General features: G+C 41.7%; 1 protein-coding gene across 4 annotated transcripts in view; it reads left to right on the plus strand.

Annotated features, from left to right (window-relative positions):
• The window catches only part of SLC6A1 (solute carrier family 6 member 1), a 59,870-nt gene extending 46,584 nt beyond the window's left edge, over positions 1-13,286 (plus strand). For all 4 annotated transcript variants that reach the window (XM_051793289.1, XM_051793288.1, XM_051793291.1 and 1 more), the window contains 9 exons: positions 347-481; positions 599-702; positions 998-1,122; positions 3,323-3,435; positions 5,503-5,634; positions 6,134-6,236; positions 7,451-7,551; positions 9,032-9,199; positions 10,865-13,286. In XM_051793289.1, the coding sequence (XP_051649249.1) occupies positions 347-481; positions 599-702; positions 998-1,122; positions 3,323-3,435; positions 5,503-5,634; positions 6,134-6,236; positions 7,451-7,551; positions 9,032-9,199; positions 10,865-10,969 (1,086 nt within the window). In that variant the 3' untranslated portion in view covers positions 10,970-13,286. The remainder of the gene's footprint in view (positions 1-346; positions 482-598; positions 703-997; positions 1,123-3,322; positions 3,436-5,502; positions 5,635-6,133; positions 6,237-7,450; positions 7,552-9,031; positions 9,200-10,864) is intronic.
• Positions 13,287-15,167: the final 1,881 nt, after the last annotated feature.

The following is a 15,167-nucleotide window of genomic DNA, read 5'->3' on the forward strand; positions in this document are numbered from 1 at the left end:
GGGTGCTGGTGCCGTGATCTTTGTGCTTTTGGGACTTCCCCTTGTCAAATTTAAATACAAAAAAAAAAAAAAAGTGTGAGCCCCTCATGTGAAAATATCCTAATCTACCATATTCCACCTTCAGGAAAATAGGCAAGAGCCACCTGCCTTTAGACATGGTCTTCAGGGAATTCTAGAGCAGGCACTCCCCTTCCCACATCGAGCTTTTCCACTGATAAATGCTTCAATTTTAAGAGTCAGCCTCAGTTGCTGTTACAGGTTTTCAGGGAGCAGTATGTTCTGAAGTGTTAACAAGCACAGATCATTCTTCCTTCCATACTTACCATGTCTTGTTTCTTCACATCAGGTTGTTTATTTCTCTGCTACTTATCCCTATGTTATGCTGCTTATCTTGTTCTTCCGTGGTGTAACACTGCCTGGAGCAAAGGAAGGCATTTTATTCTATATAACTCCCAACTTCAGTAAACTTTCAGACTCTGAGGTAAATATTCAACCCTCGTGAACAAAAGTTTCACTGCTAACTGTTCCCCTTTCAGACATATGACCTGCTCCTCAAGTGCAGAAACAGATTTTTAAAAAAATTATTTCCTGCAATCAGGTTTGGCTGGATGCTGCCACACAGATTTTCTTCTCCTACGGGTTGGGTCTTGGTTCACTGATTGCCCTTGGAAGTTACAACCCTTTCCACAATAATGTTTACAGGTAAGCAGATGACTGCACATATTGCAGTGGCACTTGCCTGTCTCAGCTGGAGCTGGATTCGGTCTTTCTGTGCACTAGATCATTGAAATAAAGTGTAGTAGTTGAATATTAAATGTCATATCTGACTAGGGATAAGATGTATAACTGCATTTACACTAATGGGAGAGACAGTATGATTTACCCAGCATGAAATGGAAGCCAAACCGTGAAATCCTAAATCACGAAATCTTTTCCCAGGAAGAAGCAAAGACAATTTTCTTTCCCCGCTCTTTAAAGTGCTTTACCTTTATTTCAGGGACTCCATCATTGTGTGCTGCATAAACTCATGCACGAGCATGTTTGCTGGCTTTGTCATCTTCTCCATCGTTGGATTCATGGCAAATGTCACAAAGAGGCCTATTGCAGATGTTGCAGCATCAGGTATCCAATATATTTTTCCCTGAGTGGTGCAGTGGCATCAGTTATTTCTCGTTTGCACGTTGTATCCACATTGTAACCACGTTGTAACTGTCCAAAATCCCTCCCTCGAAGTTCCCTGTCCCTTCAGTCTGGCTGCAAAAGGCAGAGCATCGTTCCAAACCTCTCTGGGCAGCACCAGCAAGGTCATTTCATGTCCAGCTGCCTGGTGCTCCCAGGCCCTGGAGTGCAGTGATGAGCCTGGGCTGACACAAGGAATGCTGCTGAGCACTGGGATTACAGGGAATGTGTTTACAGGAGGTGGCAGCACAGTTTGCTGCTTCAGTGCTTGGCTGTGACATCAAATTATGAGCCTCCTGCTACTGGAATTCTTAAAATATAACTCCAGGAGGAATGGTGGTCATTATGGGGTGGTTTTTTTGAGCCAATATTTTCAAATTCAGTTAGGTTTTAAATTCCTTTTCCAAAGGCTGAGAGCCCTTTGAGGCAGATGCAGTTCTCACCTACAGTTCAGACCTGCAGCTTTTTTTCTGGAACCCTTTATTATGAAAGTCATTTTATTTAGGGCAGTGAGATGTCCATGGAAGGATTATGCTATTCTTTGCAGTTTCTTGACTGTCTTCCAGATGAAAAAGCTTAAAGCAGCAGAGCAGATGGTTGCCCTAACCCAGCTGGTGCACCAGATACTCACTTAGCAGTTCTGGCCACAGGGAGGGATCTGATAACTGAAAGCTTGTTTGGAAGTCACTGGTGGACAAAATATGTCTAACTATCCTAGCAAACATTGGTGAAATATTCCCTTAGTTAGGAAAGTAGAGAATTTAAGCCCTAAAAATAATCTTCAATAAGCTGCACATCCAAAGAAATTAGGTACAAAATGATGATGGCATAAGCTGTTATCAAAAAAATGCTCTGGAAAGGCAGTGGTGTGTGAAATAAGCTTTTTGGATTTATGTATTTGATACAGATATAACTGTAGAAAGGCCACACCTGCAAACAGAACAACATTTTTACATCCTATTAAGCTCCTAAGTGCATTTGAAGGTACTTAAGATAACAGACTTCTGAAAGATGCCCATGACCTCCTAATTGCACTAATTGCAAAGGATATTTGAAAATCTGACTCTTTAATTAAGGCTTATATTTCTCCTGGCAAGCTCAGAAGCTGGTGCTTCATTTTAGCCCCTACAAGATAGGTTGTTTTGCCATCTTTTATACAACTTTTTAAAACAAATGATATTATTAAAAGCTGTGGCTGCGTTTCTGTGGAATGTGTAAGAGAGCAAAATTAACATATTTATTTGAAGTTTATTTTGCTGTTAGCAGTGCCATTTGGAAGGCTTTCCAATCATATCTGCTCTCGCTAGCAAATAATTGCTTCAAACTCCTCATTGCACTGAGTTTGACAATTCTAGTGCTAATGCCAGTCCTTGTTCCAAGCACTTACCACATTCAGACTTTTAGTGAGAACTGAAAAATCAGAGACCCACCTTAGATGAGGCACGTGAACTTTATTTCTGTGATTATTTAGTTTGCTACAGATTTCCCTCTTAACCTGACATCAGCTGTTTTCCAGCTATGCTATGAGAACAAAAAGAGCTCCTTTCTAAATACTAATTTATATCCTCCTTCCAACACTATGCCCCCCTCAGCAGTTAGCAGGAACACCAGTGAAAAAGTTTGCCCGTTCACAGCTATATAGTTTATTAAAATGTGTATTTTAAGATAAATCACGAAATGGAATAGCAGGAAAGTGTCTGAAAAGTGTCTTCATTTCCTGAGATGTCTTTGCTTCTCTTCTGAACTACTTGGTGCAAAGCAGAAGATCACAGCTATCAATAACTGCTTGAGGGGAGAGAGAGCTGGAAGATGTAACCCCAGCCAAGGATAACATTCCCTGCCTTTGCTTTACAAAGGTGTCAATCAGGAGCAGCTTCTGAACTGTATCCAGTATTCTGGTTGGTTGGTTTGGGGGTTTTGGGGGATGTTTTTTTTTCTTGATTGTTTATTTTGGTGGGTTCATTTTAAAAGCAAGGTACAAGCACCACCCTCTCAGTGAAGACTGATGGGCTGAAATCCCTGGTCAGGTGCTGCATCCATGGCTGGGCCATTCCAATAAACCTCAAACTTGTCACCCACAGGAGCAGAGAATCCCAGCACCAACCCATCACATTGATGTTTTCTCTCCTGTTTCTCCTCCCAGGCCCTGGACTGGCGTTTCTGGCTTATCCAGAAGCAGTGACACAGTTACCAATTTCTCCTTTGTGGGCAATACTGTTCTTCTCCATGTTGCTCATGCTCGGGATTGACAGTCAGGTAAAACTGGTGTGAAAATGAATAAACCAGACACATTTTCTGCAGCTGTGTTGTGCAAGGTTGCCCTGTCCCTGTGTACTCTGCAGAAAGGTTTCTGAAATAATCACACAAAGAAAAAACTGAGGAAAAACCCAAGGTTCCAGCACCCTGGGATAGTAAAAAAATGATGTTAAGACACTTTTTTTGTTTTTACAGACTGTCGGAAACGTATGTAAAATGGGCAGAAAATTTGTTGTGCAGGCAAAAGGAACTTTTCTTTGAAATATTCACTGTTAAATCACGATATTAAATATACCTTTGCAATGTTCAGCTATGTAGGAGGCACTGGGACATATTTTACAAGATTTAGATGCCACAAATATTGCTGAAAGAACTTACTGGAGCAAAAAGATGCAGCACACATTTTAAGCTTATGAATGTCTGGAGCAAATTCACTGGGCAGTGGGGTTGTTACTGAGGACATTCCATGTCCTGGTGTGTTCTGAATCACTTTCCAATGGTAAGGATTTGTTGGTTCAGGATTTAGCAAGGTTGTACAAGGTATCTGACAGCTGGAAATGTGTGGGAAGGCACAGCCTAGGGGTTTTGCAAATCCAAATAAGATATTCTCCAGAATGTCTGGATTAAACAATTAAATCATTAAGTCATGGAACCATTTAAAATGTTTATTGTGACATGAAAAAAAAAAAAAAACAACCCCACAACATGAGATAAAACCCTTTAGAAAGGACTAAGCAAGGTTCAACAAAAGCATTTGATAATCAGTACTAATTTTAATATAGGTAACAACCATCCTGTCAGCACCAAGGAGAGCACCCTGCCTTATTTTGCAAAGCATACTTTGAGGACTTTGGGAAGTGCCTCCTGCCTTCTGAACTGTTTGGTCATCTTTGTGTGACCAGTCCTTGCAAATGTTTTAATCTTCTGGCCATCAGCTGCAGTTGGCAAACCAGCACCTCACAGTTCTCAGCACAGCCTTCACAGCACATCAAGGAGTATGGGATTTACTGGCTTAACACCCTCATAGTCTTTCAGTAGAGAAAAATCCATCATTTTCTGTAAATCCAAGCTGACTTCAGACTGTGAACCAAAACACAAAAAGACCAAGAGGGCATTTTATCCTGGGAGATGAAAGGAAGTTGAACATTTATATTTTCTGTTTCTTTGTCTTTCAGTGAGCTTCAGGCTTGACATTAAAACCTATTGCTCAATCTGGGGGGAAACTGCTGAGAAATTAATTAGGTCAAAAATATTCTTGAAAGAACTTGTCTCTAGGCAACTAAGAGCTGAGGAAGATAGTCTAATATTATTAAAAAGAATATATATCTACAGGCTGTCATGCTTTCTGCATTTTCTGTCTGTCAGTGAAACGTTTCATACACTGTAATTTACAGGAGCTGTAACTACTGGTTGAATTCTGATTGCACTGCTGAAAATTAATAAAACTTTACGTACATTCTGGTTTTCACAATTTCAGCCATAGTGATAAATTTGTCTGAATATATACATATCTGAATATATACATTTATTCACTTTATTTATCTGAAGTGTGACCATGCTTTCTGTTTGGAGGGCACATCCTTGGCAAAAATGTTTTCTGGGGATACAAATAACGTTTGATTTATTACATATGAGAATCAATCTCGTGCCTCTAACCTTCACCATGATGCACCAATCTGATTAGACTTTCTGTGTCTGTTGTCTTTCATATATGTGAGTAAATCACATACAGAAGAAGTGATTTTTGTAGGACCAAGGAGTCAAATCCCTCAACTGTAGGTGTATCATCTTGATGAGAAGAAAGAGCACTTTCTGCTCACAGAGCAAATGCCATAGTTCATAGTTTGGAATTCTGAGTGTTTTCCAAGCTGGAAATCTTTTGGCACAGATCTTTTTGGGGAGAAACATGGATTTTCAGGAGCACAGCTTCCCCCGAAGCCAAGTGAATTTTCATTTATCGTTGAATGGGTGCAGCCCTAGGCCAGTGATGGGTACAATTGAAAACTCCTCCCCTAAATGTAATCCTGCAGTGCATTGCATTGTATTTCTGTCCACCTTCCCCTGCAGTTCTGCACTGTGGAAGGATTCATAACAGCTTTGGTGGATGAATTTCCCAAGTTACTGCGCAACCGGAGGGAAATCTTCATCGCTCTCGTGTGCATTGTTTCCTACCTGATAGGGCTGTCCAATATCACTCAGGTATGTGCTGGGGGGCACTGGGATCCGTGTCTGACATACAGAATCCCTGCACTGAAGTTCAGGGATCCTCCCTCCACACTGTAGACAGATTTCAGGCAGCAGACATGAACTTGTAAGTGTGAAATGCCTGTGGTCTGTGGATGAGGTGTGTGCTGCAGGGTTCAGGTGACAAAAAAATGCACATCTCTGCACACTTACAGTCCAAAAAGTGGCAGCTGGGGATGTTGACATCGCTCCTAGATTGCAAACTATTTGAGGGGAATGATTGAATTATTAAACAAAAAGTACTGAAGTGAAATTAAACCAGTTAATTAGATTCTGGCAGCAATCCTAATCTTTGACCTCAAGCCTTCTAAAACTTTAACCCTTTCTCTTTAATTAATTTACACTAATATATCCCTAGCCTGTTCACCACCATTATTTTGTAGCTTACATTTTAATCTATCTTGAAATTGGAGTCCTTACTATATTTTTAATGCTCCCTTCTTATATATTTCAGGGTGGAATCTATGTGTTTAAGCTTTTTGACTACTACTCTGCCAGCGGAATGAGTCTCTTGTTCCTTGTATTCTTTGAGTGCATCTCAATATCCTGGTGCTATGGTAAACAACATGTTTTTATTTTTTCCCTAAGTTTTGCACATCATAAGGATACTTCACCTTCTGATCTGTTGGTTTGTGTGTGCACATACTGAGGGTGGAACTGAACTTGGCCGTGGTTTCTGTGTGTGTAATTCCACTGGGGACTCAAAGTTGGCTTGTGGGAGGTACTGCTGCCTCTTTAAACACCCCATTTAGAGACCTGGAAGTCATTGTGTCAGCAATATTAAGCAGCTGACATCTCATCTCTTTTCTCATCCCCCTTTCTTGAAAAGCCTTGATCTGCAGAGGTGTTTGGTGTTGCTGTTCTCAACATAATGTCTTAGGGCTTTGGAGCTTTGTAATGTTTCCTCTCCAGAAATGGCTCTGTCACACCAGGATCTTGCAGTGAGACTCAGTTAGGGCTTAACTACCCCAAAATATCCAGAATCTGGACTGGCAGGCACTGACCATAAAGATTAATGGATCTGTGTCATATTTTTCCATGTGACCTTAGTTTCTGTGTCAGCTCGTACAAGGAGCTGCTCCAACAATCACCAAGGCACTTCAGTTTGTGTTACACAACTGATTGAAAGCTGGATAACTGGAGTCCTCCTCCTGGATTTTAGTGGGATTGAGAGGATGGAACAGCATTTTATAGGGGAGAGATACTGCTGATGAATCCAGGAAATGCAAATGGAAAAATACACCAGCTCCATAGTGAAGAAATCAAAGTTATAAACACTGTGGTAGACAGACCTTCAGGAAGCTGATGGACAGCAGCAACAGGAGGGCTCCTCTTTGATTTCATATCCACTTCTGCATGTATGTGGGGTACACCAGAGTGAAGCTGGTTGGTGCTAGGATGGGTTGGGTTCTTCTCGTAATCTAACTTGTAAGATACATTCTAAATTTCTCATTCTAAGGAGAGTTTAAATTAACCAAGGGTGGGGTTTTTTGGATCTCACCTTCACATGTACAAACTTCCTTGGTCTTTGCATGGGAATGAGTTTGCAGGCCTCTATTTAATTAATGGGGATATGAAGGAATGAGATCAGGTGATTTTTGGTGCTTCTGAGTTTGCATACTTTTTCCCAGATAGGTGAAAAGTTAGGTTGGGATCTGTGTAGAGCTTCCAAATATATCTCATCTTTATGACAGTGTCTTAGAACCACTGAGCTTTTAGTTGACTCAGTCACCTGATACATTTCTATACTGTTTCTTATTTCTATATTTAGGTGTTAATAGATTTTATGACAACATCCAAGAGATGGTGGGATACAGACCCTGCATCTGGTGGAAACTCTGCTGGTCCTTTTTCACTCCTATCATTGTGGCAGTAAGAAACACACTTTTATTTGTTAAATGTTAAATGAGGTGGCCCGTATACTACAGAATTCTCATTTCCACCCCCACAGGTTCATATTAACTCTGACCTCGTTCCTTTTTTAAGGATTTCAGCAATTCCATTGAAGGCAATTAGCAAAAAAAACCCAGAGTCATTAGAGGAAGTTTGTGCCCTAAAAAAAGAAGCCAATATTTTCTTGTATTAGACCTCTGGAAATGGCAGCTAGTCAAGAGTTTCATTGGCAGAGATAGAAAACTGTAAAAAGCAAACTTTGACCATTTCTTGTATTCTTAAAATTTTACAATATCTCTAAAGTCTTAATTTTCCATACACACAGAGATACCCATCTTGTGTAAACTGAATTCCTTCACAGGCACTTATTCTGGTGACAGAGAAGGGTTATAAACTGAAAATCTTCTCTCATGGGATTCTGTGGCTTATATTAACCACTTTTACACCCCTGGCAAACTTTGCAAGGAATTTGTGTATTGGAAACCAGAGGATATTCTTTTCCTGATTCCATCCCATACAGTATATTGTGAAGTAATAGGCAAAGAAATGTAAGTTTACTGCACATAATATAGTAAACCCAAATGCAGTATAAAAAACTAATCAAGCAGCCACTAGTACACATGACACAATACTTGCCACTCACTGACATTTCTCTGATAGTCCCATGCAGGTAGCCATGGAAAAGCAAATGAGGAGCACTGAAGGAGACACAGGAATGTGTTTATGTTGAGGGTTCCTTGAGTCATCCCTACCCACACGAAGGCAGCTTTCATCTTGCTAAAAACAAGCCTTCAGGAAGGCATAAGAAATGCATTTTTTGTTTATTTTAGTGGTACAGTAGGAAGGTGACCAACACTGTACATAAACCTGAGCAGATTTCTCCTGTCCTGTAAAGTCCTCGGCAGAATTTGCTGCCAGTCAAGTTCAGGAGTGATGATATGGTGATAAAATCTGCCCCTCTGCATTCTCCTCTGGGAATACCTTCTGCACAAATGATCAGCCTGGGATCAGAACGAGCTCTCTTCTCTCCTGGGTCGCTCTAGCAAGGTTTCCCTGATGCAGGTTGATTTAGACACTTGGAACAGGCCAGGATAGGAGTCTTCCCTGGGAATACCATGTTTGCCAGCCACCGTTTGGAAACAACACAAAGGCAACCCGTGGATGCTGCTGCTCAATGGCACAGTGCTCAGGTGTGTGCAGGTATTCCCAGGAGCCCACTTTCCCCACACCCCCATCCCTCTGGCTCTGTGCAGGCTATCAGAGGAATTTACTAGCACCAGTGGATGCCCCCAGCAGGATACCTGGATAATCTTAGATGCAGGTTATGTGTATGAAAACAATGTTAACACGAAACATTCATTTTGGTGAGAAGTTGCTTGGGAAACTCCAGAAAAAAACTCTTGAAACCAGAACGCTCTGGGAATATCATTCAAGTCTTCCTTTCCACTGTGTTTTGCAGGGAGTGTTTATCTTCAGTGCTGTCCAAATGACTCCCCTCACGATGGGAAGTTATGTTTTCCCAAAGTGGGGCCAAGGAGTTGGCTGGTTCATGGCTTTGTCTTCTATGGTGCTGATACCAGGCTACATGGCATATATGTTTCTAACCCTGAAAGGCTCCTTAAAACAGGTAAGTCTCTTTTTCCTGACCATCTTCAGACCTGTGCACACTGATCAAAGCTTGCTGGGCAGTTATTTTCTGTCACATGTTTCTCCCTTGCTTAGCCCAGTTATTTTGCATCAAGCTGAAAAACATAAAAGGAAGCACCAACCAGAAAAAAAGACAAGAGAGTGTCTTTGCCATCTGTTGTTCAACATAATTGCCCATGTTATGTGTGGTCTTTATCTCTGGTTTGACAGTTGCAGACACTTTGCATTCCAGCTCCTTACACCTAGAAAACAAAGTAGCAGTTTATGAAATATGTAAATGTGTCCTAATTAATGCAAGGCGTACTGTCATGAATCAGGGCAGGGGATGCTCTGGGGAACTGGAATCAAACTCTTAGGACTAATCCACGTAACTCTTGTTTTGACTGTCTGCTCAGTGACCCTGTCTGGCATCTCCCTGTAATGTGATCAAAGACTTGAGCTCCTGCTCTGCGCTGCACCTGTCCTGAGTTACACCTTGCTCTGCTGCAGCGGGCAGGAGGGACACGAAAAATCTTGGGAGCACTTCCCTTTAGCCTTCATGTAAGGGATTTCTGTGAATGATTACTTCATGAAGAACACTAGAAGCCCTTTTCTCGTTGAACTGTGCTCTCAACGTCTCCCTGACTCCTTATTCCAATTTTTACAAGGAGATGACACTTCTCATGTAAGAGAGGCTTAAGTCAATTTTAAGGTCCTCAGAGATGTGCTGCTAAAGGACTGGGAACTGTTGGTAAGGTTACTGACCCACACACTGTTCAGTAACCACCTACGATCACCATATCTAATTTTTTCTAATCTGGGTGCATCCTCATTTTCCCCTCTCGAGCTCGTGCTGTGCCTAACAGCCCCTTCTTCAACCCAAGTGCTGAAACTTCCATCTCTGCCTCTGTGCTTGTGGGAGCCAAACAGTGTCACAATGAGTTTGTCAGTGTCTCTGGAAAATTCTGGAGTCAGCTGACAGAGCCATCTTTGCAAAGGGCCGGGTGATCTTTAGCAGAATTGACGTGCAATGCCTCATGAAATCCTCAGACCTTCATCCAAATATTTGTCTTCAGCAAATTTTAAAAGACTCAGGCTTCAAAGAGGTCTACAAAAAATTTCTAGGTTCTTAACTCCTACGTTTTGAATATCTCTCCTTTCGTCTTACAAAAACATTTATGTGCAAAGGGAGAATTGTTGCTCTAAAATACAGCTGCTGTTTGGGCAGAACTGTGTAAGACTATGGTAAAAGTTCCTTATCTCAGTATTGCTGTGGATTAAGGTCTTGTTTTTGAAAGCATTGACAACCAACCAGGTTGCAGGTAATGGGAGGAACCTGGACCAGTGACAGGCTCTGAGGATCTAAACTGGTCTCCCTGCAGTCTCTCCTCATTTCTTTTCCCTAGGAAAGCCCCCTTGTTAATGCCTGCTGGCACCCAACATTTTGCACGGGGTCTTTCAGCTCCTGCTGTCACACTGAGAACAGAGCTAAGCCTCTGTCCAGTAGGTGTGGCTTGGTGCTATGGCTTAGACAGGCAGTTGCAATTCTAGTTCTAATGCCTCAGAGAAAGTGTTTAGGATTGTCTTTAAAATTAATTTAAAAAAAAAAAGCAAGCTCAGAAACAGTTTTTTGGCTGCCTCACATTTATTGTTGTCCTTTAAACAGCGCATCCAAGTGATGATTCAGCCAAGTGAAGACATCACTCACCCTGAAAATGGGCCAGACCAGGCACAACAGAGCAACTCTGCTAACAAAGAAGCCTACATCTAAACTTCTGTATTGTAAAAGTACCACTCCTACTCCAGAAAAACAAAAAAATATGGTTGAATATGACCACAAAATTATGTCTGAGAATATAATTACCTACCTCTAGTGGCAAAAAAAAAAAAATAAAAAAATTAAAAAAAAAGAGAAAAAAAAGCAACAAGGTCATCTCCACTCTAAGGGAATCACCAAGGGTATGATCCAGCCATCATGCGAGCTCAGATGTTGACAGTGTTTTTGTGTTCTCCGGCAATCCACAGACTGTTAATGTTTTTATCCGTTCACAATAATAGTTGCATACCTTGGAATTTGTAAATTGATGTGCCAAGACCTTTTTAATCTACCTTTTAGCACGACTATTTGAAGTTTTGTGCTGCTGATTTTTAGTAGTTTATCACTGTTTCTTACCGCTGAATCCCAAGACTGTTATTTCCGACTTTGCAGGAGTAAAATTAAGTTTGGGTTGTTTTGTACAAAAAAGAATGAAGTATTTTGTAAACAAGTGATTTCCAGTGAAAAAATCTGCCCTTAAAATTTGTTCCAGCTGAGGCCATTTGGGGGGGAAGAGACTTCCTTCAATGAACAGCAGCCACAGCCTTTACAAGCATTCCTAGTGTAAATTGAGCTGTCTGTGGCAGTACAGCCCAGGCTGCTCACTGGCTGTACTCTGCCTTTCAGGTGACTTTCAGATAAGGTCATAAACTTCTTTAAAAATACACATACTGTTTCTTATAAAAAGAAGGTATCTTCGTGAATAAACACGTGAATCGCAGATGTTAGAGGCATAAATATGAATTTTAACTTTTTTAGCAAAGTAATATCCAAGAGCTCTTAGAGATTCCCAGGAGTAAAATGCAAAGGATTTGCAACAGAAGCTCAGAGTGCTTAAGCTATTATTATGATGTTATTATCCTACTATTATTGCATTGTCACCAAAAAGAAACCAAAACAATGGCTTAAAGATCGAAGTAAGTTCTAATTTAGGATTCCAGTCTCAGATGTTCTTTTTTTAAAGCCGTTCAAGGACTTTTAACAGTTCCTTGTAAGCAAAACACAGAATCTGGATGGGTTAGCACTTTGGGAGCAGCTCCATTTTGATTTCCACGTGACTTGGTGGCGGGGAAGGCACAAGGCACAGCTATTTCCATGCGATGCAATCCCGCTCTGGGCTCCCCCTGCATTTGCCACACAGCCAGGAAAGCCCGGCCAGCCCCTGGAATTTTTCCCTGTGTGGGGAATGCAGCGTTGGCCCCGTATGGCATCTCTCATTTGGCAGCTATATGACAGGCACGGAGGATTATGGAGAGTGCAGTAGCTGATGTTTGATTGTAAATGACTGTGACAGAACTGTGCAATGAAACATGCTTTTCAGCAACTTTTTGTGCACCGTACAATGTTAGATAGCACAATTTATGTAGAACTACTACGTGAAAAAAAAAAACATGTTACCTGTGAATGTTGGGTTTTTTTGTTGTTTTCGTCTGAAGGTGACAAACATGTTCTTGCAATAAGGTATTATTCTCAGAATGTCAAGCACATTATGTAGAAATAATATATATATATAATACACATGTATTTCAAACTACATCATAAAATTTCTGAGTATGTTCAGTAGATTCTAAACTGTTTCATAGATCAACTGTAAAATACTACGAGATCTAAGCTACATCCTAAAAGGCCATAGCTGAGATGCAAACATCCTGTAAGTCTTCGGGGTTTGTGTACATTCTACACAAACATTACACATGATACATGCACATCATAATTGTGAATTTCATTAGACTAAGGATAAAAATTCAAACTTTCTCTTTATTGTTTAATGTAATCAAGTCCCATGTTGTTCTAAGAAAAATGCAGTATTTAATGTTTGATTGTAAACAATTATGACAGATGTTTGACAGACCTGCTCTTTAGCAAAAAGCTGTACAAACGTATCACATAGCACAAACTAGTGTTGTAGAACTACTGTGTGTAAACTGTGAATAGCTGTATCTTTTTTGTAGTACTTGCCCTGAAAAAGAAAGATTATTGTATGATCATATATGCTTTTTGCAATAAGGAAATATCCAACACCAGGCAAATCTATCTCTATATAAAAATATATATGTAATATATACATATTCAAAAATATATACAGAGCCTGTTTAAAAGAGTACAGTATTATTTAGTAAATTGCAACCTGTTCTATGGACCAAATGTAAAATATTTATAAATTAAGATGCATTTTAAATGTCTATAAACGGTGTCATAATTAAAGCACGATTGTTATGTAAGTTTCCAAGAGTTTAGAGGAAAAAGAATAAAGGTTATATTATACATTAAACTCAGAATTTTGCAGTCTTTCATTACACAAACCCAAAGTATGTTAATTTTCTGCGAAGCAAGTTCCAAATGTGTCATATGTATATATATAAATATCCTTTAAATATCAAAATGCTGTATCCCACTTGTAATGCATATAATTAATCCATGCTATTTCTATGCTGTAATTAGTATGTGCATACATTATGCAGGGAGCTTAAAAGGTGACAGTTAATAGCCCTTCCTGGCATCCTGCTGCTTTAATTCTCCTGCAGGAAGATGGCAGACCAGGGACAAAAACCTGGATTTTGAAATGACCATTCCTCAAGTGCACTTGTGCGGATGCTTTGGGGTGTGAACTGCAGCATCTGATGTCCCTGACCTCGGAGCCATCCCAGGCTGATGAAGCAGCACCTGGATACTCCACAGACAGATGATCCACTGCTACAAAAAAAATCCCCCAGAAACCTGGCTCCCTGTGTCAGCTGCCCTGGCAGGGTGAGGAGATGCAGAGCTGCGCCCGTGTGATGCTGTGGAGGGATTGGCTGCTCCTGGGCTCGGAATTTAATTATCTCACTGCAGAATTGGAGCAGGACTGCATGCTGGGGAAGAGCCTGAGCAATTTAGAGAACTTGATTAGAATTGAGAACACTCCCGATAGAGGCGTCTGAAATCATACGTAGGCTTCAGTTCCAAACTGCTGACCTTAGAAAGGAGCACTTTGGTGCTGGAGCACACGGCGAGGGCAGAGCTCCAAAGCAGGCTGGGGAGGAAGGGCAGCAGCAGGGAGGGGAGGCCAGACGTTGTTCTGGAAATGGGGGATGGAGCAGCTTCCATGCTTTTGAAGTGCAGGGGGAAATGTGAGCTGTGTTTCATGTTTAATCCCCGGGCACTGGGTCCTGTGGCCGTGCCCTGCCGCAAGGGAAAAGCCGAGGGCTGCAGCCGAGAGCAGGGGGCCGTGCTTAGTGATGGGTGGGCAGGGGGCAACGGGGGGCTGAGGAGCAGGAGGGATACTGTGTTAGTGCTGTGATATTTCCGTGTTCTCCTGGAGGAATTTTCTCTTGCCACGCTGCAGAAATCCCAACAGCAACTCAACAAGAAAAATGCAAATAAGGTCACTTCTCCCCTACAGGACTGCAGGATGCCCTGAGAGAAATCTATGTCCTTGCTCGTCAGGAGTATTAGTTCAGCTACATGTGCTTTTATTCTAAAATAACATTGTGTTGCTTTGGGGTTTTTTTGTTTGTTTGTTTTAAGCCTGATTATTTCTGTTTTGTTCTGCTCAGGCCACAATGGCATTACAATTAACTATTACAATTGCTCAGCTCCCACTACTGGCTGGTTCTTGGGGGATGCCACCCAAAGGCAGGGCTGTGCAGGCGAGCTCCCGGCCTGGCAGTGAGCACAGGGCAGCAGCTCCCGCCTGCCAACATCCCTCCATGGGCATAACCTCGCCTGGCAGCTCCACTGAGCCCAGCAGGGAGCAGCAAAAAGGGGCTGCGCTAAAGAATTTGGACATTCCCGTCTCGGTCCCTTCCCCCTGGGGATGAATTCACTTCGTTCCAATGAAGAGGAGTCCGTGAGCCAGTGCACAGCTACATAGGAGCACCTACACCAGGCATGGTGAGGGAGCAGCAACGCAAAATCCTCCTTTCCCAGGAACCTGAAAGGATCAACTCAAAGCCGAGTGTGAGCTGCAGCAGCTGCGAGCCGGGGTTTGTGACTATGCCAAAGCACCACAATTACCCAGTTTCACTCCTGCTCGTCAGAGCAGGAAGGAAGGCACCAGGCTTTAGATTCCAAAGGGACTTCTTACTCCCCCCCTCGCTCTTCTTTCTCAGCTTCTCACACTGCTCAGGATGTTTAAAATAAAACTGAGAAGAAAGAGTGGGAGGGAGGGTTT

The sequence above is a fragment of the Manacus candei genome, unplaced genomic scaffold (genome assembly GCF_025592945.1).
Source record: "Manacus candei isolate 608988 ecotype Guabito, Panama unplaced genomic scaffold, ASM2559294v1 h1tg000036l, whole genome shotgun sequence".
Lineage (NCBI taxonomy): Eukaryota > Metazoa > Chordata > Aves > Passeriformes > Pipridae > Manacus > Manacus candei.